General features: G+C 40.2%; 3 protein-coding genes across 4 annotated transcripts; 2 read left to right on the forward strand and 1 right to left on the reverse strand.

The window, feature by feature from the left end:
- Nucleotides 1-1,684: 1,684 nt before the first annotated feature.
- On the reverse strand, nucleotides 1,685-7,832 carry calhm1b (calcium homeostasis modulator 1b). 2 transcript variants are annotated; one of them, XM_016666310.1, is made up of 3 exons: nucleotides 7,320-7,832; nucleotides 5,327-5,928; nucleotides 1,685-2,756 (listed from the first exon to the last, which is right to left on the reverse strand). In XM_016666310.1, the coding sequence occupies exons 2-3, from the start codon at nucleotides 5,870-5,872 to the stop codon at nucleotides 2,247-2,249; spliced, it is 1,056 nt and encodes a 351-aa protein (XP_016521796.1). In that variant the 5' UTR covers nucleotides 5,873-5,928; nucleotides 7,320-7,832; the 3' UTR covers nucleotides 1,685-2,246. The 2 variants fall into 2 exon arrangements, with proteins under 2 accessions (XP_016521796.1, XP_007543306.1); XM_007543244.2 differs by lacking the exon at nucleotides 7,320-7,832 and having other exon boundaries at nucleotides 5,327-6,653.
- Nucleotides 7,833-8,471: 639 nt separating this feature from the next.
- On the forward strand, nucleotides 8,472-11,710 carry LOC103131574 (inositol 1,4,5-trisphosphate receptor-interacting protein). The gene is made up of 2 exons (XM_007543251.2): nucleotides 8,472-8,883; nucleotides 9,808-11,710. The coding sequence occupies exon 2, from the start codon at nucleotides 9,817-9,819 to the stop codon at nucleotides 11,683-11,685; it is 1,869 nt and encodes a 622-aa protein (XP_007543313.1). The 5' UTR covers nucleotides 8,472-8,883; nucleotides 9,808-9,816; the 3' UTR covers nucleotides 11,686-11,710.
- Nucleotides 11,711-15,568: 3,858 nt separating this feature from the next.
- LOC103131584 (ras-related protein Rab-40C-like) lies at nucleotides 15,569-19,717 on the forward strand. Its single transcript, XM_007543261.2, has 6 exons — nucleotides 15,569-16,257; nucleotides 16,334-16,394; nucleotides 16,491-16,551; nucleotides 16,980-17,057; nucleotides 17,936-18,158; nucleotides 18,636-19,717. The coding sequence occupies exons 1-6, from the start codon at nucleotides 16,104-16,106 to the stop codon at nucleotides 18,950-18,952; spliced, it is 894 nt and encodes a 297-aa protein (XP_007543323.1). The 5' UTR covers nucleotides 15,569-16,103; the 3' UTR covers nucleotides 18,953-19,717.
- Nucleotides 19,718-19,722: the final 5 nt, after the last annotated feature.

Below are 19,722 nucleotides of genomic sequence, written 5' to 3' on the forward strand. Positions count from 1 at the left end.
GCAAAGCCGTTCAGGCCGTGTTGACCACAACTCTAAATATTAAATTAACATGAATTAAATTAACATCTCGTATAAAGAAAATGGTGTGACAATGACAGACAGAAACAATTTTGAGAATAGCACCACCAGCTAACAGCTGCTAACAAAGCCAAAGTTTACATCTGCTTTTGAACTCCCTGTCTGTGAGAAGCTACAGGGCCATTTTCACACTTTCTAAATAGAACTGCACCGTATTTGATCTTCTACAGTTCAGAGATGGTTTGGGTAGTTATATACTGAACAGAGGTTGTATCATCTTGTGTTGTAAGCTAGTTTCAATTCAGTCAATTTTATGACTTAATTGTTGCCATGAGGCTAAAATTAATTAAGAAATTTAAACTCTTCCCTTTTTACCGTCGTTTTAAACTGCTGTTTCTGTGAGAAGCATCTGACTCAGTGCTCTGAGGCTTTTGACACTTTATCCTCTAATGTTCACCCTGACCATAAGCTCAGACTACGTTGAGAAAAATGTTTTCTTTTGCATATTTGTGGACTGACAAGAATATTTGACTACTGTGGATTTAGAACAGCTATTTGAAAGAAAATCAGATTAACCCTTTATTGACTTGTTCCTGCAACAGCTGGCTGAGCTGCGGTTCTAAAAACAAACAAACAAAAAAAACCTTGATATCAACTCATAGTATGAATCCTGCTTTATAGCATGTAGTGGAAGCAGCAGGTACAAACCAATTATTAGCGATTCTGACAGGTTGTATCTTATTAAATAAGTGCTTCAGGTATTACTGTGAACATCTTTCTTCCATATAAAATGGAGGAGTACAATGTTGTTGGTTTGCAATTCTACTTGGAGTTTGCAATGTTATTGGTAAGTGGCCACTTGCAGCTAAAATGTTCTTGTTTGATGAAGACAAAATCAAACCCAAACTCATGGGATAGAAAGAGAAGGAAAAACAACGGTGGCCCAAAGATTAGTCATTTTGTTTCATTTTAGTAAAACACAACTAAATTCTGCTAACAAACATAATTTTATGTCATCGCCTTCTCCAGTAGTTTGTCAGTGACACAGAGTGATTTTTATAGTGCATGAGCACTAACGGACAGCTGGGTTATCTGGACAGATGCGTAAATGCGCAGCTAAACACACTACATGCATTGTTGCTCGTTTCGTTCCAAGGCTGCAGACTGAACTCGCTGCTTGCCAGACGGCAACAGGTTGGTGGTTTTAGAAATAGCACGCACTCTTGTGAAATATGGTTTTCAAGAGAACAACATTGAATCAACAACTTCCTGAGTTCACTCCGATTAGCATATTCAGCCGCAACTGTAAACATGCAAAAAAAAGGGGCTTTAAACAACACTTCCAATAAGAGATGTAAAAAAAAAAAAAAAAGTTGTGTCACTGACAAAAAAAAAAGAAGAAGAATAAACACAATGAGCAAACGAGATGCAAATCTTGACCTTGTTTTCATTCTCACTTGTAAATGTTCTGGTAGCCACATTCTTTTGTTTTTGCATAAACTTTACATTTCCTTCGAAGTTAATAAAGTTGCAGTGCAGGATTTCCAACTCAGAAGTAAAAAGGCAGACACAATATTACTACATCTGCTTACAGGTGACGTTGTATTCAGCTGTTTCGCTGTAACCCACACGGGGATGAACATTTTAACGACAGCCACACGGGCTTTCCAGTGTGCAGCATTAACTAAGTGTGAGCTATCAGTTTGATAAAAAACGGCTTTTATTAGCCGTGTATAATTTACAAGATTTACACAAGCAAGCTTTCTGAGAGGGCAGAATGCTTTTCTGAGATCAACAAAGAGTTGATCCCTTTGCTAATACTAAAATGACATTTTAAGTGAGTCAGAGCCAATTTACAACTGATTGCATGTTAAGTTTTCTGTTCTTTGTCATGGAACAGGGATTAATTCATTGAATTTAGATGTCTTACATAATTCATAGGTCAGATTGACGCAGAGTAACAGAAGACATTCCTCTGAAAAGATCAGATCCTGAACTTAAATGATGGCAGAAACAGTAAAAGTTGATAGAAAAGCTCTGAAAAGCCTTCAGAAACCTGTAAGAAACATTGGCCAATGGAACTTTGAAAGAAGAGAAGAATGGAAGTAAAATATAAAGAGATGGGCAATGACTGCACACTTTGTCAAAGTAAGAAGGTCTTTTTCCTAAAGGCTACGTCTCTGGAACACAGTGAGAGCTCATTCATAAGCGTTTTATCCCAGTTTTCTTCAAACCTTACTGTAATACACGGCCCATTCCCTTTTTTTGGTCTCGTGGGCGTGTCCGTTTGCGAACCCGTTAAATCCCTCGTTTATCTTCCCGTTCAGCTTGCTACTGTTTTCGCCGTCCATCTGGTCCTTCCTCAGAGCCAGCGCCGGCTTACAGGTGTGCCAGTTCCACAGGACCTTGTTCATGTCGTCCTGGGCCCTGATGCCCAGCAGCTTGTCTTCGTCGCTTCTCTTGTCCTCGCCTTCGTCGCCGCTGTCGTCCTGGCCGGAGCGATGGCGGTGGAGGCTCTGCATCTCGCCGCTGATGTTCTCAAAGTACTGGTGGATGCAGACTTTGGCGAAGCTCTTCGCATGCTCCTTGCAGGTCTCGTCGAACATCTTGCGCTCGATGTCGATGTAATGGGACCAGTATTTGGTTTTGAGGAAAGCGGCTTGGGTGAAGCACGGTCTGATGGCCCGGATGAGGAAGGCGGTGAAGGTCATCATGAGGAGAAAAATCCACCCACACGCCTGTAAAGAACAGAGGTTTTTACATTAGCAAACGGACTGCATTTGCTTGTGATAGCGTTCTTGTTAATCTCTCCACTTGGTAATGTGGAAATAACACATTCTACAGGCTTCCTTCAACTTTCGCAGCTCACCAACTTCATTTATGTTACAAACATTTCATATGGGACTTCTGAGCCTGCGTTTTTTTCCCCCCGAGGCTACTCAGAGACCTAAACAACAGCACGGGTGTTTTATGGGAGGACTGAAATAAGTCTTGGTTTCATGAATAACACATTTAGGGACTTATGGACAAAAAAAAAACAAAAAACATCACAAAAGTAAATGTAACCAGTGGGGGATATTAGAGGTAAAACAGAATCACATTTTCTTATGAGGAATTGAAAATATCGCAGCTGCTAGAATTTTAAACACCCAGGTGCCGCGTTAGCCCCAACTTTCTTATAGCAGTCAAAAAATAAACAATGATATTATAAATTTTGATCTACTTTAAATTTTCCTGTAACTGAACAAAATGGTTGATAAAAATAACAACTTAGCTAAGAGTTTTGCCAATTTGCCCTGATATTTTACCTCCATGCTGTGTAGTTGTTCTTATTGTCTTATTGCCTTTTAAAATGCTTTTTTTAATACTTGATTGTACCACTGTTGTATATTCTATTCATCCTTAGTTGTTTATTTAATTTGAGGTGTTGGCAATGTGCTATATCAAATGATGTATCACTGACATTGATAGTTTGATTTTGGGTTAACAATAAAACAACAGCAGCTCATGCACAGTCACTGCTAAAACAGTGATTGATCTCACTGTAAACAAGGAGGGTGCAGGTAATGTCATGCTGCCATCATTTAGTTTTTTTTTTTATCACTTTTCTTGTACAAGCAGGAGTTGTCTTCTCATCTTGTTTGGAGATATTTTGTATCTGTTTGGAGAGTTGAGGATAGAAATAGTTTTATACAATCTGCTCATAGTTTACTAAAAGTAAATGTGGTTTTATGAGTTATAAATGGAGGAAACTGAGTGATTTCAGTTTAATCTGGGGGCCATAGTTTGTCCTAGTTCATACATTTTATCTGACACTGATGTAGGGATGAGAACCACAGTCACTGAAAACAGATTACATACAAGCAAACTAAACTATACGAGACATTTGAGTATGAACATTAATAGGAATAATTCATCAAGTGAAATAGTGTAATACACAATTGGTAAGTGGGCACAAAATGACTTGTTCTCAGTTGCAGAAATTACTCAACGAAGAGACAAAGTAGTTAATATCTCAGTCACCACCCTTCATCATTTAATGTCTTCTGAATCCTTCTTTTTCGGTTGTTGCTTCATATTGCATGTCTTCACCAAGTCCACTTCATTACGGTGTACCTCTAAGTTCTGCTTTAGGGCCTTTCTTGTTTCTGTTGCACATTCTGAGCAGAGGATGCAGATCTCTTTCATACCTCATGAGGTTTCTTGGACTCTGTTTTAAGACACACTTTTGTTTTATAATCTACACTTTTGTATCTTGGAAACTACGAAAGCTTTCCAAACACAGAATAGGAGGGTGTAATACACCCAATCCTGTATGATCTGTAAGGGAACTTCTACAGCTTTGGGGAACATTCATGATGTTGTGACTTTAGACAAAGCACAGACGGCAGCAGCTGTTTAGTTCATGGACAAAGCCACCAGATCATCCTCCAGACTCTACACTGTAAAAAAAAAAAAGTCTCTAATTTATGGTAAAATACCAGCAGCTGTGGTTACCAGAATTTAACGTATAAAATTCTGGCAACCACAGCTGTCAGTATTTTACTGTAATTTAGAGATTTTTTGTTTGTTTGCTTGTTTTTGTTTTTTCAGTGTACCTGACCTGAGCAATATTTTGAGCAGCACAACCTGATGCAGATAATGGCTCACGACATCGTTCTTGAATTAAAGGAGTGGGTTCATTATTTGCACTTCTGTGTGAGGATTGTGACAGACATCAAAGTCCTAAAGGTGGTAAATCAGGAACACATGATTTGTGCATTTTATTTGTGTGAATGCCTCAAGCTGTGAGGTTTTCTGTGAAAAGGCAATGTGATCCATAATGGGAGTTTTGTGGTTGTGTCTTTATTGTGAAGTTTTGACTTGAAAGGGGTTTAAGTTGCATGTCCTTCATCAGAGCTTCGACTATGTAAAAAAGTTGGAGGGATGAACATTTTTCTTGAGCCAAGCCAACAAAATCATGCACATCAATCATCAGTCTTGTGTTAAGTCTTAGGAAACATTCGTCTACACTTTGAATAAGTGCTTCCATTCTGGACGGCTCAGACATTCCCAGCTTTGAAATTCAAGTGGTATTTTAGAAAATAATAAGAATAATTTTCTGTTAATTTTTTTTTGATTATCCATTTTGTGGTTTCATGTTTTGGACAGTGTTAAATAAACAGATTTTTACTTTGTTTACTTCAGGGACACCAAAACAACAACCTTGTGATTTTTTTTAAATCATATATCTGGGTTGCCTGGCAAATTGTCTCACATTACTTCTTCTTGTGTTTCATCCTGAGAAAAAGTAAAAACACCCACCTACCTGTGATATACACTTGATGTACCGTGTTGCTGCCACTCTTATTTCCTGATTCTCAAACAGGTCCTTGCAGGGGATTCTGGCCAGCAGTCGAATCTTCTCCGTCTCCGACATCCCTTTGACAAAGCTGGAATTCCCAAATTTTTCGATATCCAAGTTAATGCTGAAGGCGCAGAGGAAGCTCTTTCCGTCCATGAGGGTGACCGACACCCACAACGCCGGGGCGATCAATGATCTCTGGGTGATAGAACAAAACATGTAGCGCAGGATTGTCGGATCCTTCGTCCGGCTCCCCGTGGGTCTTTTCCACTCCTCGGCGAGCACCGACACATTATTGTTCAAGACAAAGCCCAGCAAAAAGAACCATATGGGAGGGATGACAAGAAGCCCGATGCCGTAGGTGTAGTTGTATTCTGGCATGCAGGGGCAGCTGAACTCAAAGGCGGAGTACATCTGGGCACTTGCCAATGCCATGATGCCACAAATCCCATTCATGAAAGACTCCTGGTTGGACTGGAGGAACTGGAACATCATACGAAACTTATCCATCGTGTGAGATGTGGTGGACACTTCGGCTTACAGGCAGTGAAATTTCTGGAAAAAGACTGTTTGAGAAGGATCGTTAGATAGACAGCACTTCTCATTTGATATGAAAAACAGTAGAGTTTGAACTTCCTTCAAAAAAAAAAAACTAAGTTGATACCAAGTTAGGTTTTTAATAATGCTCAATGCTATTTAACGAGGTGTCAGCGACATTCTTCTGAGATTTTGATCCATGTTGACCTGACAGCATGATGCATTTGCTGCAGATTTCTCAGCTTCGCATTCGTGATGGGGAGATCCTTGTTCTACCACATCTAAAATTTGCTCTAATTAATAGCGACCTGGTGACTCTGAAGGCCGCTGGGGTACAGTGAACTAGTTGTTCTGTTCAATAAACCAGTTTGGTTCCTACACATCTGCTGTGACATTTCAGCGATACTCAGCTGGTACTAATGGGCCCAATGTTTGCCAAGAACAATTGCCCATACTTTTATGCCGCCGCCACAAGGCTGAAGCAGTGACACAAGGCAAGATGGATCCTTGTTTACGTTGGCTACACCATATTCTGACAACAACATCTAAATCTCACAGCCAAAATCAAGGCTCATCAAACCTCTGTTTTACCAACCTGTCCACTGTTCAGGTTTGGTAAGCAGGTGAAATCTGTGGCCTCGGTTTGCTGATGTTAGCTGGCAGGAGTGGCATCTGGTTTGGTCTTGTGATCTAAGGGCTTCAAGTGTGATACACTCAAATATGGTATTAGTAAAATATAGTTTGCAATGAGTGGCTATTTAAGCTACTGTCCCCTTTCTATCATCTTGAACTGTTCTCCTCTGGCATCAGCAACACATTTTCATCCAGACAGCTTCTGCTCACTGGATATAGTCTCTCCTTTGAGTTCTGTGAACCTGAGAGATGTTTGTGTGCGAAAATCCTTGTAGATAAGCAGTTTCTGCCCATCTGGCACAAACAACTACGCTGCCTTCAAAGCCACTTGGCTTCAACATTCGGCTTCACAACAATTGCGTGCCTAAACTCACTGAGCCACCGACGTGTGATGGGCTGATTCAGGATTTGTGTTACATGGTAAATGGTCAGGTGTACCTAATGAAAAGGCTAGTAAATGTTCTATCAACCAGATATTAATATCTGATGGCAAAGTTATTATAAAAGCTATCATATATATATTTTTTATTATTAAGAAGAAACAAGTAGGAGATTTTAAGTTTTTGTTTATATCCGCAGACTTAATAGTAACAGAAAATACATTTTGGCTGAGAAGCATTGCTGGATTTCTCCAGACGCAAAGAAGATGCAGCAACTATTTACAATTCATCTGTAAGACATTTGTAATTTACTTATCCAACAATAAACTTGAAGACAGAAATTTAGTTGAACATGTCGATGGTACACATATTCATAGACGTTGTTCTCGTATTAACTTCACACTTACCTTATTATTTATAATTGGATAAACAGCTGAAAGGATAAACTTGTCATATAACCATAACGTCCATAGTGAGTGTCTTGCAGCTCCGTTCATACGCAGCATACATATGCACCTGGCTGACTGAGAAGTGACTCTCTGGTGATACTCAAAGCCGAGCTAAGCTCCTGTCATCAAGCCCCTCCCTTCACTGCATTACAGTGATTCGAGAAAACATATTTTCTCGAAAGCAAACCTGACAAAACGTGTGAATATCTTACGCTGCTTATTTCAACCCCCTTTTAACTTTACTATGTTTCTGCATGGTTATATGAAAAGCAAAGTGTTTCTGTGTCAGTCCAATAAATCCCATCAGTGAGAGCGCCTGCATTGTTCCTGCGTCACTACAACAAGCCAGACATGCAAACAAACGTTCAAACCATTCAAATATCTGTGGCTTTGGATGGAAAATTTGGTTGCAGTCACCGAGGTAAAGGGTGAATCTGTTTCCAATTGCTTGGAGAAGAAATGAGCGTGAAACATGTTGAAATAGTTTTTTTTTAATATATACATTTATGTATTTATAGCACACAGGGGTTTCAATACATATGGAACCACAAAATGAACTGAAGCTTGACAAACCAGTTTTAGGCCTGCAAGAAGATAAAAGGCAGCGGTTCGCTCCACTGTTCATGGACACTAGCCATTTAATACACTTGGTTCTGTCTGCAACCTGATACTGATTGTCAACACCAGGAAAATTATTTCTCTGAGTCAGAGATTTGTGTACACTGATTTTATGTAATGTGAACAGTGCTACATTAAGAAATGACTAGAGTGTCCTTTCCATTGACTCTCTAGTCAAAGGCTATAAAGGTTCACCGCCTGTTAATATGTTAAGGTAAATCTTTAAAACTACAAATGCAACAAAACTTGTTTAAAGCCACCAATAATATGGAGCAAACACAAAACCATAGCATGTATTCAAATAACTCAAACTGACAATTATGAAAATTGTCAAGCTAACCCGTAGTTACGTTTTATTACTTTGAAAAAATTAGTTTAAAATATGTTTTGCATGTTGCTGAAATACATTATCTGTTCCCGGTTCTCCTTAAGACCTCCAGTAGTTGATAGTAAAATAATTTTTTCCTGTCTCTGTGATAAGTTTCAAAATCAGTAAGATATTTAGCAAACAGAGATAGTTTTAGTCATCTCAACTAATCAAAAACAGGGGGAAAAAATGCCTTTATGTCAAACACTTGGAAAACAAAGTTGAATGTTTAAACAGTGTGTGAAAACTTCTGGTTTCAGCCTATATAGCCGCATCATCTGAGTACATTTGGCCCTGAATGTGAAATGAGTAGGCAGTTTCAGGAAGTCAGCTCGAACCTTGTACTTGTGCATATCGCACAGGAAAGTGTTGAAGCAGAACACATGGGGTTGCGTGAGCAGGAAGTAAGTTGAACCTTCAACTAAAATAGGAAGAGATCTCAGAACAAGAGGCAGCATAAGGTCGTTTCCTCCTTTGTACCTTTTCACTTATATTACCGGAACACCCCACTGCCGAGATAAACATTCCCTCATTCAGGTGTGTATGATTATTTATATTTGACATGTTCTCTACATAATGATGCCTAGTGCTTGATTTTGAAAACACCCAACAGGATATAATAAAGAAATAAATTCATAATTGCTGGAGCATATTGAGGAAGTTACTTTTTTCCCTCTTTGGCTAAGCATCGTGGTGAAACTTAGCAGCAGCATCTTTTTCTTAGAAAACTTGAACATGTTGCAAAGAATTCTTTGTAACACGTTTTACACTTTTGACTTATGCCTTACAAAAGTATTTATAACTCCTGAGCTTTGTCACATTTTGTTACACTGCAAACTTAATTTGACTCCTTGGTGATTTTGTGTGGTAGGCAAAAACACAAAGTCTGCCCATGAAAAATTATGAATGATTTTAATATATTTTTTACATTATAAAACTCATGTGTGCATATGTATTCAGCACCCTTTACTTTCATGCCCCTAAATAAAACCTGTGCAACCAACTACATTCAAAAGTCAGATGTTTAGTTAACACTCCACCTGAGTGTTATTTTAACTTCAGCTGCTGTGTGAAGACTGTAGAGGTTTGTTAGAAAACATTAGAGAACAAACAGCTTCATAAAGACCAAAGAACACAACTCAGGCCAGACCAGACTAAAATGTCACTTTTTGGCTGACCTACAGAATGCTGCATGTGGTGGAAAACTTACATCCTGAACACATCAGGCGCACTATAAAACATTTTTTTTAGCAACATTATGGTAAATGATGAATGCTTGTCTTCATAACTAGTCAGAGTTGATAGAAAAATGGGGAAGGAAACCTGTTATAGGCTGCAGGTTGAGGTTGGGGTTTGCCTTCCAACAGCACAATCATCTTAAGCATGAAGTAAATTAAAAGGTAAAAATGTTCGACCTGTAATTGAAAGTGAACTAATTGCTGCCTCCGTATTCCTTCCCAGGCTGCGCAGATGATGCAAGATACTCTGCTGCGAGTGTTTGTGGTGGCTGCAGGTCTTCTGTTGTGTCCCCGGGACAATCCAGGGGTTGAGGACTGGGACGATGCCGTTGACGAGGATTTGCAAAAGCATGAGCAGATGCTGCTGAAAAGGGAAGAGAAACTAGTCGAACCATCAGCACCTGTCAGTTACAAAGTAACAGAACCTCAAGGTGACATAAATAACAATCCAGAGCAACAGAATCAGTCCAATCAACAGGACAAAGATGAACCGTTGGACTCAGATGTGGCTTTCACTGAGGGAGGAACTTTTGATCCCAAACTACCAGTGGGACACATGACAAGTAAATCTGCTACCGTGAATCTGACTGAAAATCCTGACAATCAGGAGGGAGAAGATTTAAGAAGTGGCAGCTCAGAACAAGACGCTCTGCAGGGACATCGTGAGAAGCCAGAAGGAGCAACGATCCACCCAAAAGATCGAGACTCACCTGCCTCACATGTCCACAGCAAGACAGAAGACGAAACCTCAGAGAAAGGCATTGCAGAATGGGAGAGGGATTGCCTCTGGTACATCTGGAACACATTCTCCATCATTTCCATAATGCGCTTCTTCAGGAAATACCTGAAGAGAAATCTCCAAACAGATCAGGAAGAGACCAGGATCTCCCCACGCAGACCTGCTAAAGTGTCGCTGCCTGACGTTGAAACTCTGAGGAGCTTTTATGCTCAATGTGTTCAGGCCTCAGCTGAGAAAATGTTGAGGGAGAAGGGCTTTTTGGAAGGATTCGCAAATGACCTCTTGGAGGCCATGAGGACGGTTTGTGAAAACGACGGCAGCATGTTGATTGAGGACTTTCAGATGGTGAAAGAGCATGACATCATTGTTCACTTTGCTCCATGCAAACCATACAGTGTCCGCTGCCTGCTCAGGAACAACCCGGTGAGTGATCCGTTGCTGGACACGCAAGTCTGCGGTCAGATGAAACTCCTGAAAGAAGAGAAAGTCCCAAACGGCTGCCCCTGCCAGTCCGCCGACGCAGACGACATGGTTTGCCTGCTGCATTCGGAGAGCGACAAAGCAAAAACAAAAGTGGCTGATGCCTTCAATGGACCGCTGTGCAGCAAGAACACTCCTTTTCTGTCAAAATCGAAGATAATCCGGTGGTTTCAGAACACAGTCAAACAAGCCTGGGCACAAATCTCACACAAATACGAGTTTGAGCTCAGCATCCGCTACGCTGAGACTCCAGGCGCTCTGGTGGTACGCTTCAAGTCAGGGAGGAAGATCAACTTCAGTTTGAAGCCGGTGGTTAAGTTCAACACAGAAGCTCATTTCTGCATCACACCCTGGTCCTCCAGTGAGGATGTGGACACTTTCTGGGCGCTGTCACTCTCCATCTACGAAGACCGCCTCCTGGAACATCTCTCCAAACGCCTCCCTGTGAACTCCTGTCATGATCAAATTCTGGAAATCGCCTCCTTCCTTCATAGGAGACAGGAAGCGCTGACAGGGAAGACTGCACTAAAAGACACCCACTTCAAAATAGCCTTAATGCACCTTCTGCTGACCAAAAAACCATCGCAGTGGCAACCGAACTTTGCTGCCTGCAGGCTACAAGACCTGCTGAGCTTTGTGGAGGAAAGTCTTAAGAGGAAGCGCCTGACCCACATTCTGGTTGGCAATCCTTTGGCTGGAGTTACTGGATTGCCTAAAGAAATCTGCAGAGCAAAGCCAGTGAACCTGTTTCATCTCTTTGTGGAAGATGACTGGGCATATAAGAATGCCTTCATGCATTGCCAGGAGTTGTGTCAAAATGCCCACATGTTGATACATGAATATGTTGCTCAGCCTCAGGCTGGCACAAAATCCTCTGCTTAAGACTGTGCACAGTTAGACAGACTTTATTTTTAATTTTTTCCAAATAATCATACAAGTGCAGGTACATATTAATTACAGAATAACAAGAAGGGAGTCTAATCAGAGGGAAACTTGCGACGTTGACTTTGGATTTGTTAGTACTCAGCGGACTTGCACCTGCAGACACGGCTCCTTGAATCAACACAGGTTTCTGTTGTCCCTGTTTTTTTGTACGCTGACTTTTTTTTTCTTCCTCTCAACTCTTCATTTACATGCTTGCTTGCAGGACTCTGAACAATGAGGTTCTTTAGCTGTTACTTTTTGTGGCTTACTGGCCTCGTGGAAAGTGCTGGCGACTGTCTGCTGGATTGCTGTCAACTCAGTCTTCCCCCTGATTGTGCAGAGCAGAGCAACATTTCACAATTGGAACGTTTTATGCATTAGGTCATTTCCTGACCAACTGAATTTCGCATTTCCACTTTCTGTAAGCCTTTATCCTCTAAATTAACAGGAATGCTTGAAATACATCAGTCTTATCCACATTTGAACCAAATTATTAAAATAAAAATGTTTGTTGGTTTTGGTAAATCATCTGATGAGTCCATGTGTAAAGCATTTATTTGAAAAAGATTATTACAACATTTTAGATTTCATCAAAGTCTTGGAAGTACATTTGTTTCTTCTTACTGGGATCCTCAGTGGTCATCTTTTGAGGAGACCTCAGTAGACCGTCAAATTCAGCTTCTTAAATTAAACTTTACTTTCACAGTCAATCTTCCAAGAGCGACTGGAGATTATTTCCTTTAGTGCTTCTGTGTAAAAAGATGCGTCACATTCGAAACGTTAACTTCTTGCAGAGTGCGATTTTGATTGTGCAAGATTATAATTTTATTTCAAGGAGGACTTCCATCACCAGTGTTGACTTTTACCCAGCTCATGACAAGAATTACTTAAGAGTTAATTACAAGTCTTTCCGTGCCATAGTTTGAGAACACCATCTTACCCTCCGGTCCTGCTGATGCGGGATGTTGATTCACAGCAGTTGCACACTCAGTCCTTACCATAGAGATTCTTCCATCTGGTGCACAAGCAGGATTATCCACTCAAGAGATTGTTAAAGCTCCTATAATTCTGCACTAAAACATGTCTACAGCTGCTAATAAAATCCACCGCAGGCAAGTTCAGCAACTTACTAGCACGGTCATAATTGCAAGTGTTCTGATTTGGGCATGGAGTATGTGGTTCTTAAAAATAAAATTCCTGCTAGATAATGCATCTCATTTTTAAAGCACATCTTCTGTTTAACAGTATGCAGCTCTTTTTGGTTTGTGTTGCCCGTTCAGAAATGGTGGAAGCTCTAGACCACCTTGGAGTCACAACGAGGGAATTTCGATCGTATGGGCTTGCCATCAGTTTGACAAAATTACACTTTTGTAATTGGTCCCAGTCAAGCAGTTTAATTTTAACCCAAATACTTCACTATTTACCCTTGATTGATGACAAGGTGAGCAGAGGTCTTTGGAGTCACAAAGCACTTTTTAATGTAGATCCTTTCCTCCTCACTGTTTGCTTTGTCATGTCTGTTGGCTTCAAAGTACATTGGATCTCCTAAGCTGTAGATTTTGTTTCCTGATGCTTCAGAAAAACTGAACTCATGTCAAACCGATTCAAAGGGTTTTCCACAGACAGGTTCTGACGAGTGTTTGTAACTGTGCCAACTGTGTTAGCTGGAGGGTTTGTAAGTAGCACATACTTAAGTTGTAAACAAACTGTTTGGTTGCATGTCAATAAAACATTTCACAAACAGATTTTAGGTTCTCTCTCTTCGCCTTATCTTAAATTAAAATGTCCCCCTGTGGAGGAGTTTTGGTTTAATTCAGAGACTGACTGTCTTGTGTGCTTTGAATCATCGTCTTGCTACATAAATGAAGGACATTTGAACTTAATGTCATGATCTGATGGCTCGAGATTCCACATGATTTTAATTTTGTTTCTCTTCTATTATTTAGTTTTGGGCCTTTTTGATATCTTTTAGCCGACTTCGTGTTGTCAGATAGATCTATTTAAGTTTTATCTTGATTGTTGGTTGTTGGTTCAGGCCTGATGTGGCAAGTAAAATTGAACAAGACCAGTCAAAAAAAATGTGGTTATTCACAGTTAAATTACGATTTAATGGTAAGTGCGATTACTTACACATTGGGTCTTGTTGAATTGAATGCATTTCCTCCTTAATGAAATTATCAGTTGAAAACTGCTTTTTGAATATGCAAGAATTTCTGATGAACATGAGAAAAAACGGCATCAGCAGCCAACATATTGCTTCTGTTTGTTATACTGATTTTTAATCTTAATAGCAAATCTTAATATCTGCAGAAAAAGTACTCCTTGCTGTTATAATTCTTGTTACATAGTTTATTTCTGAAGAGGATCTTAAGACCCCACACTAGTCGATTGGCAACCCAAAGCAGATGCTGAACCCCAACTTTGGAAACCACTGATCTAAAGTATTCAGGCGGAACAAAAAAGTAAACAAAACAGAAGAAATAAGTAAAGAGGAAAATGCTTTTCAACACCACATCTAATGTAGTATGAGTAGGGGGCCACTTGGTTGACCTCCCTCCATGGCTCCCCCTGGTGGTGATCCTGAAGAAAATAAAAAAGGGCATTTCTTCCATTCTCACTGTAACAGGAAGCTGGGATTCTAAGTCTGGCTTGAAAAAGCCTGCCATCTAGAGGGGAAAGGTGAAACTGCTCTTTTGTTGGCGCTCTGTTGATCTGCAGTTTTGGATGAAAACTGACTTTGTAAGAGTAAAACAATCTGTAACAATTAAAAAGAGACACGTACAGAAGATGTATTTGACTCAACAATGGGCTCATGTTGAATGAGAGGTCTTATCACCTGAAGGAATAAGTCTTACCCTTAATATTTACTTTGCAGGGGAATACCAAATGGCATTTCCCTTAAAACTGGAGCAGTTGACGTCAGTCAGTATATGAGACACTGTTCAGAAAACCAAGAAAACCAAAGAATTCAGGTTAAATCTTTACTCCTCTGGAATTTAATAATCCGTTTTTAGAGTATACAGAAGATAATGGTAATGTTTATCAGCATGGTTCATTGGACAACTTCCTAGTGTTAAATATTTGTTATGCATCCTGAGACTTAAAGACCTCCTTCCTGGTTCTTGCGTATATTCTGTCCAGATAACATTGCTCTAGCTCCGGTTTGTTTGTTGCACCTTCATCACTTGGAAGAGTGGGAGGAATACATGGAAATACTCTCTAGAGCCAGATGGGATTATTTCCAATCCTAGTTTCAGGATTCAGAACTTTTCTGTGATCACTGGAAACAGGAACGTTGAGATATTCAGAAAGCTACTTTGATCCAACCCTGGAGGAATCACTGGCTGAGGCATGCAAAAACTAGGCTTTAGGCAATGAAGGTTGCTTTTCCTCTTTTTCAGGTGTCACTATCTGCTCTCTTTCTGAGTCAGATTCAGGAATTTTGAGGAGAGCAAAACATAATCGGAACAAGCCCAGCATCTGAGGCTTATATATGTAAAAAAAAAAAAAAAAAAAAATATATATATATGTTATATATATATATATAGCCAAAAACATAAAATAAAAAAACAAAGCAAAAAGATACAAGTTTGAACCCAACAACAATAAAATAAAAGAATTTAAGAGCCACATTTTCAAGATGAAGGCATCTTCAGAGTGCTTCATACAATACTTCCCACCATTAAATCATTGTTCTGCTTCTGATCTTTAAAAAATTAGTTGATAAAATTCCAGGTTTAAAACCAGCTCCTCCAGTCTTTGACGTTTTGTTTGCATAAACAACAATCATATTTTCTGCAAAAGGTTCAGCTTTACTTCGAATTTAACTTACCGGAAGTGACACCGTGAATGGTGTCACTGCCTGGTTGTTCCCTCACAGTTCGATCACAGCGTCGTTGGAGTCAGGGAGGCCCTCTTATTTTACTTCAGCTTTTTAGTCTTTCGCGATCAAGTGGAGACAAACTCTGATTTGGTTTGGTCGAGTGCCGTTACAAGTTAGTTTAAACCGGCTAGTTTTAACTTTACGGCTTCAGTTTTTTAAAGAATGCAGCGCTAATGTTTAAGTTAGCTGGCTTGCTAACGGGAGAGCTAGCAGCCAATGTTGTTGTTTTGAAAATTTACTAGAACAATACTGCCTCCATATTCATGATTATAGTTTGCATTTCAGTGCAGTGGGGAATATAATTTGCAGCATATTAACGATTGAGCTATATAGAGAAATTAATTTTTTCAAGTTCGACTACCAGCTAACTGGTTAGCCAGTGCTAGCGACTGTCGACTAGAGTCCGCTGGCTCTCTGGGGAGCCCTCCAGATTGTCCCCCGAACAGCATATTCAATCCGGGGAGCTTGTAAAGCTCTCAGCGAACCAGATCCAATGCGTGGGATGATGGGAACTCAAAGCAGCCCCGTCAAGAGCTACGATTATCTCTTGAAATTTCTTCTCGTGGGGGACAGCGACGTAGGAAAAGGAGAAATCCTGGAGAGTTTGCAGGACGGATCTGTCGAGTCTCCATACGCCTACAGCAGCGGTAAGTATCTCTTATTCACTCCGTCAGAGGTGGTAGATGGGAGAGATCGACATGAACTCAATGTGTGTGGTTTCAGGGATTGATTACAAGACCACCACCATTCTGCTGGACGGTAGACGGGTGAAGTTGGAGCTCTGGTGAGGCCTCAGCATCACTAAATGACAAGTTTGTTGGTGTTGTAGCTTCGTGTTATATTTAAAAATACACGGGGCTTACATCTGTGCTTTTGACAGGGACACATCTGGCCAAGGGAGATTCTGCACCATCTTCAGGTCTTACTCTCGTGGAGCACAGGTAATCCCGAAAGCAGCTTTAACTTGTTTCTTAAAAGATTTAAATATTTACCTGCAATATAGATAATACAGCTAAATGCATTAGATACATGGCTTTTCTCATGCAACTTGGTGGCTGGCCTCATTTCTGAAAGGCTGTTGTGGATTTGGTTTCATGTCTGACATTTAGTGGTGTCACCGCTAAGACTGCGCAGTTAAATTTTTTTCAAAGTTGCAGAAGTTTTTTTCTCAAATTTGAAAGTTACAGGAACCAAGCAGCAGGTAAATGACATACTTGGAAGCATTCGTTTAAAAGCTGAAGCATGCCTTTTCACTCACATGTAGCTTTTGCAGATTATTTATATTTCTCCATCCTGATTCCCGGTGAGATCCTGTGCATGTTGAATCTCTTTATATGATTCTCTTTTCTTTTTTTTTTTTTCTGAACAGGGCATCCTGCTTGTATATGACATCACCAACGGCTGGTCGTTTGATGGGATCGATCGTTGGATCCGGGAAATTGATGAGGTAATCGCTTTAATCCATTTATATTTGACAGAAAAATGGTATGTGAGAAACATGTACTGATACTGAAAGTACAGTGGCTTGCTAACATCTTCATTCTCATTGAATTTGTCCCACATTACAACCACAGTCAATATAATTTATTGGTATTTTTGTGCTACATCCATACCAATTAGTAAATACTTGTGAAGAAGAAGAAGCAATGGTTTAGCTCAAAGCTAAACCATTCATGCTTTAGAACAGCCTAGTCAAAGTTCAGACCCAGTTGAGAATCTGTTGCATCAAATCAGGGGTACTGAAGGTAATTGTGTGCCAAACTTCTCAGATTTTTACTTGTGAAAGATTTTGAAAGCAGGGTTTCCCGGAGTGTATTATAAGCCTGGCGGGCCACCAGGCTTAGCATTGCTTATTTGTTTAAGTCTTTTTAAAATGTTTTCATTTTTTTTAAGATTTTATAGTTGGTGTTCAGGTATTAATCTTTCAATAACACATAATTATTAAGGGATATTTTCAAGTTTCCTGTCAACTTTAAACATTTTTTAACTCAAAAACACAGTGGACTGCGCACAACCCCCAGGCTTAGCAAGTTTTCTGGGGGGAACCTTGGAAAGCATGAATCACTTTCCTTCATTTTTACCTTTAAACTTTATTTCATGATGATTTGTCACTTAAATACAAGACAAGAAAATCGATTCCTGTCTTTGACTGCTGTTTGACACATTTTGGACCGTATAAGGAATGAGGACACCTTAACAAGAGAGTGTATCATCCACACTCTCCTGGCCTGATGTTAAGCCTCAGCTCAGAAGACAAGTGGAGGTTTTTTTTTTTTTTTACATGTACCTGAAACAGAATAATAGGAGGATTTCCTTTTCCTTCAGCATGCTCCCGGCGTTCCCAGGATCCTTGTCGGAAACCGACTTCACCTGGCTTTCAAGCGGCAAGTGCCGACAGAGCAGGCGAGGGCTTACGCCGAAAAGAACAGCATGACCTTCTTCGAGGTCAGCCCTCTCTGCAACTTCAACGTCATCGAGTCGTTCACAGAGCTGTCGCGCATCGTGTTGATGAGGCACGGCATGGAGAAATTCTGGAGGCCCAACAGAGGTGAGTCAGCGTCTCATGTGATGAGCTTCGTCTGCTCCACAGGCAAAATGTTAAGCATCCAATAAGAGAGCGTTGCCTTTTATCTTCCTAAAGGTAAAGCAAGACAGAATACATAACTTAAAAAATGTCTTTCCAGTTTATTCTTCCAGTTGTCTTAAAGCCGAGTCAGCCTTTCCTTGTACTCTCCACTCAGTTTTTGTATTTTTTCTTTCTACTTTTTTCTCCATTGTTTTCTATTTTTTTTTTCCTCTCGGTTTTCTATTTCTCTTTCTCTCTCTTAAAAAGAAAGAAAAGGTAGAAAATATAAAAACAGAAAAAAAGAGAAAAATTAAGAAATAACATTTTTATTCTTTTTTTGTTTTTTTCTTTCTTTGACCTCCATTTAAGAGGAAAAAAAGAGAGAAACTTTTTTTTTTCTCCTTCCTTCACCAACACATACATCTTTAATAGTTTTTACTGTTTTTTCCCCCCTCTCAGTCTTCAGCCTTCAGGACTTGTGCTGCCGATCGATCGTCTCCTGCACGCCGGTCCACCTCATCGACAAGCTGCCACTTCCTGTCGCCATCAAATCCCACCTCAAGTCCTTCTCCATGGCCAACGGCATGAACGCCGTCATGATGCACGGACGCTCGTACTCGGTCGCCAACAGCACGGCGTCTGGCGGCGGCGGAAGCAAAGCCAACAGCCTGAAACGCTCAAAGTCCTTCAAAACTCCTCAGAGTCCTCCGATGAACTCCTCGTCCTCCTCTTCCTCATCGTCCTCCTCCTCTAAAGGCAACTGTAAGATCTCATAGTGATGGAGGGCAGGAGATATTTGCCCCTCATCACCCCTCATCAGGGCAGATATTAAAGCTGTTGCTCCAAGACGTCACAAGGCTGAAGACCATGTAGAGCTCCCAGCTTCCAGAAATGAAAACGGATATGAACTTATTTGATGTTCAGGAATCAAGCTGGACTGACGGACTGGTTTCTGTTCTCCTTGCTCTCGCCGGCGCCATCTTGTGGATGCTCGATTATCTGTTCTCTATCACGGCAGGAAGGATTTCCTGGGGGATCAACTAATGTGAATCAAGGGTTGTCTCTCACTAGTTAACACTACAGATGATTCTCTTCTGTAAGGAAAAACGAGATTGTTTACTGGTATTTAAAGCTGGACTTGAAGTTATGTATATATATATATATATATATATACATACATGTGTATTTGTGAAGCAGTGATTTTCATGTGGATGAGCTTCTCCTGTTTGTTTTCATCTCGAGTGTTTTGTGTTTTATGGCCTTTTTGTACAGGGGAAAAAATTGTGTTGCTTTGCTATTTATTCAGAACATTTTGTTTGAAACGTTTTAAGATATGCTAATGAAGTGGAATTAAGGAGGAACAGATTTTAAACAAAAGCTCTTCTTTTCCAAAACTGTTGATTCGGGTTCATTCATCACTGCACTGTGTCTGGGCTTTTTAAACCTAAATCGGATCCGCTTTGTTGTGTAACTGTTTTAACTATCGACAGCATGGTTAGTTTTGCTCGGCTCTTATTAAAAACAGAACTTGTACAAACGAGCGCAC

This window comes from Poecilia formosa, unplaced genomic scaffold (assembly GCF_000485575.1).
Source record: "Poecilia formosa unplaced genomic scaffold, Poecilia_formosa-5.1.2 Scaffold11, whole genome shotgun sequence".
In the NCBI taxonomy this organism is placed as follows: domain Eukaryota; kingdom Metazoa; phylum Chordata; class Actinopteri; order Cyprinodontiformes; family Poeciliidae; genus Poecilia; species Poecilia formosa.

Excerpts from the sequence above, each read along its gene's own strand:
- calhm1b (XM_016666310.1), bottom strand. The coding sequence starts at position 5,872 with ATGGATAAGTTTCGTATGATGTTCCAGTTCCTCCAGTCCAACCAGGAG. Across the intron at positions 2,757-5,326 it reads ACATCAAGTGTATATCACAG|GCGTGTGGGTGGATTTTTCT; the intron begins GTAGGTGGGTGT and ends TGTTCTTTACAG.
- LOC103131574 (XM_007543251.2), top strand. The coding sequence starts at position 9,817 with ATGATGCAAGATACTCTGCTGCGAGTGTTTGTGGTGGCTGCAGGTCTT.
- LOC103131584 (XM_007543261.2), top strand. The coding sequence starts at position 16,104 with ATGCGTGGGATGATGGGAACTCAAAGCAGCCCCGTCAAGAGCTACGAT. Across the intron at positions 16,258-16,333 it reads TCCATACGCCTACAGCAGCG|GGATTGATTACAAGACCACC; the intron begins GTAAGTATCTCT and ends GTGTGGTTTCAG. Across the intron at positions 17,058-17,935 it reads GGATCCGGGAAATTGATGAG|CATGCTCCCGGCGTTCCCAG; the intron begins GTAATCGCTTTA and ends CTTTTCCTTCAG.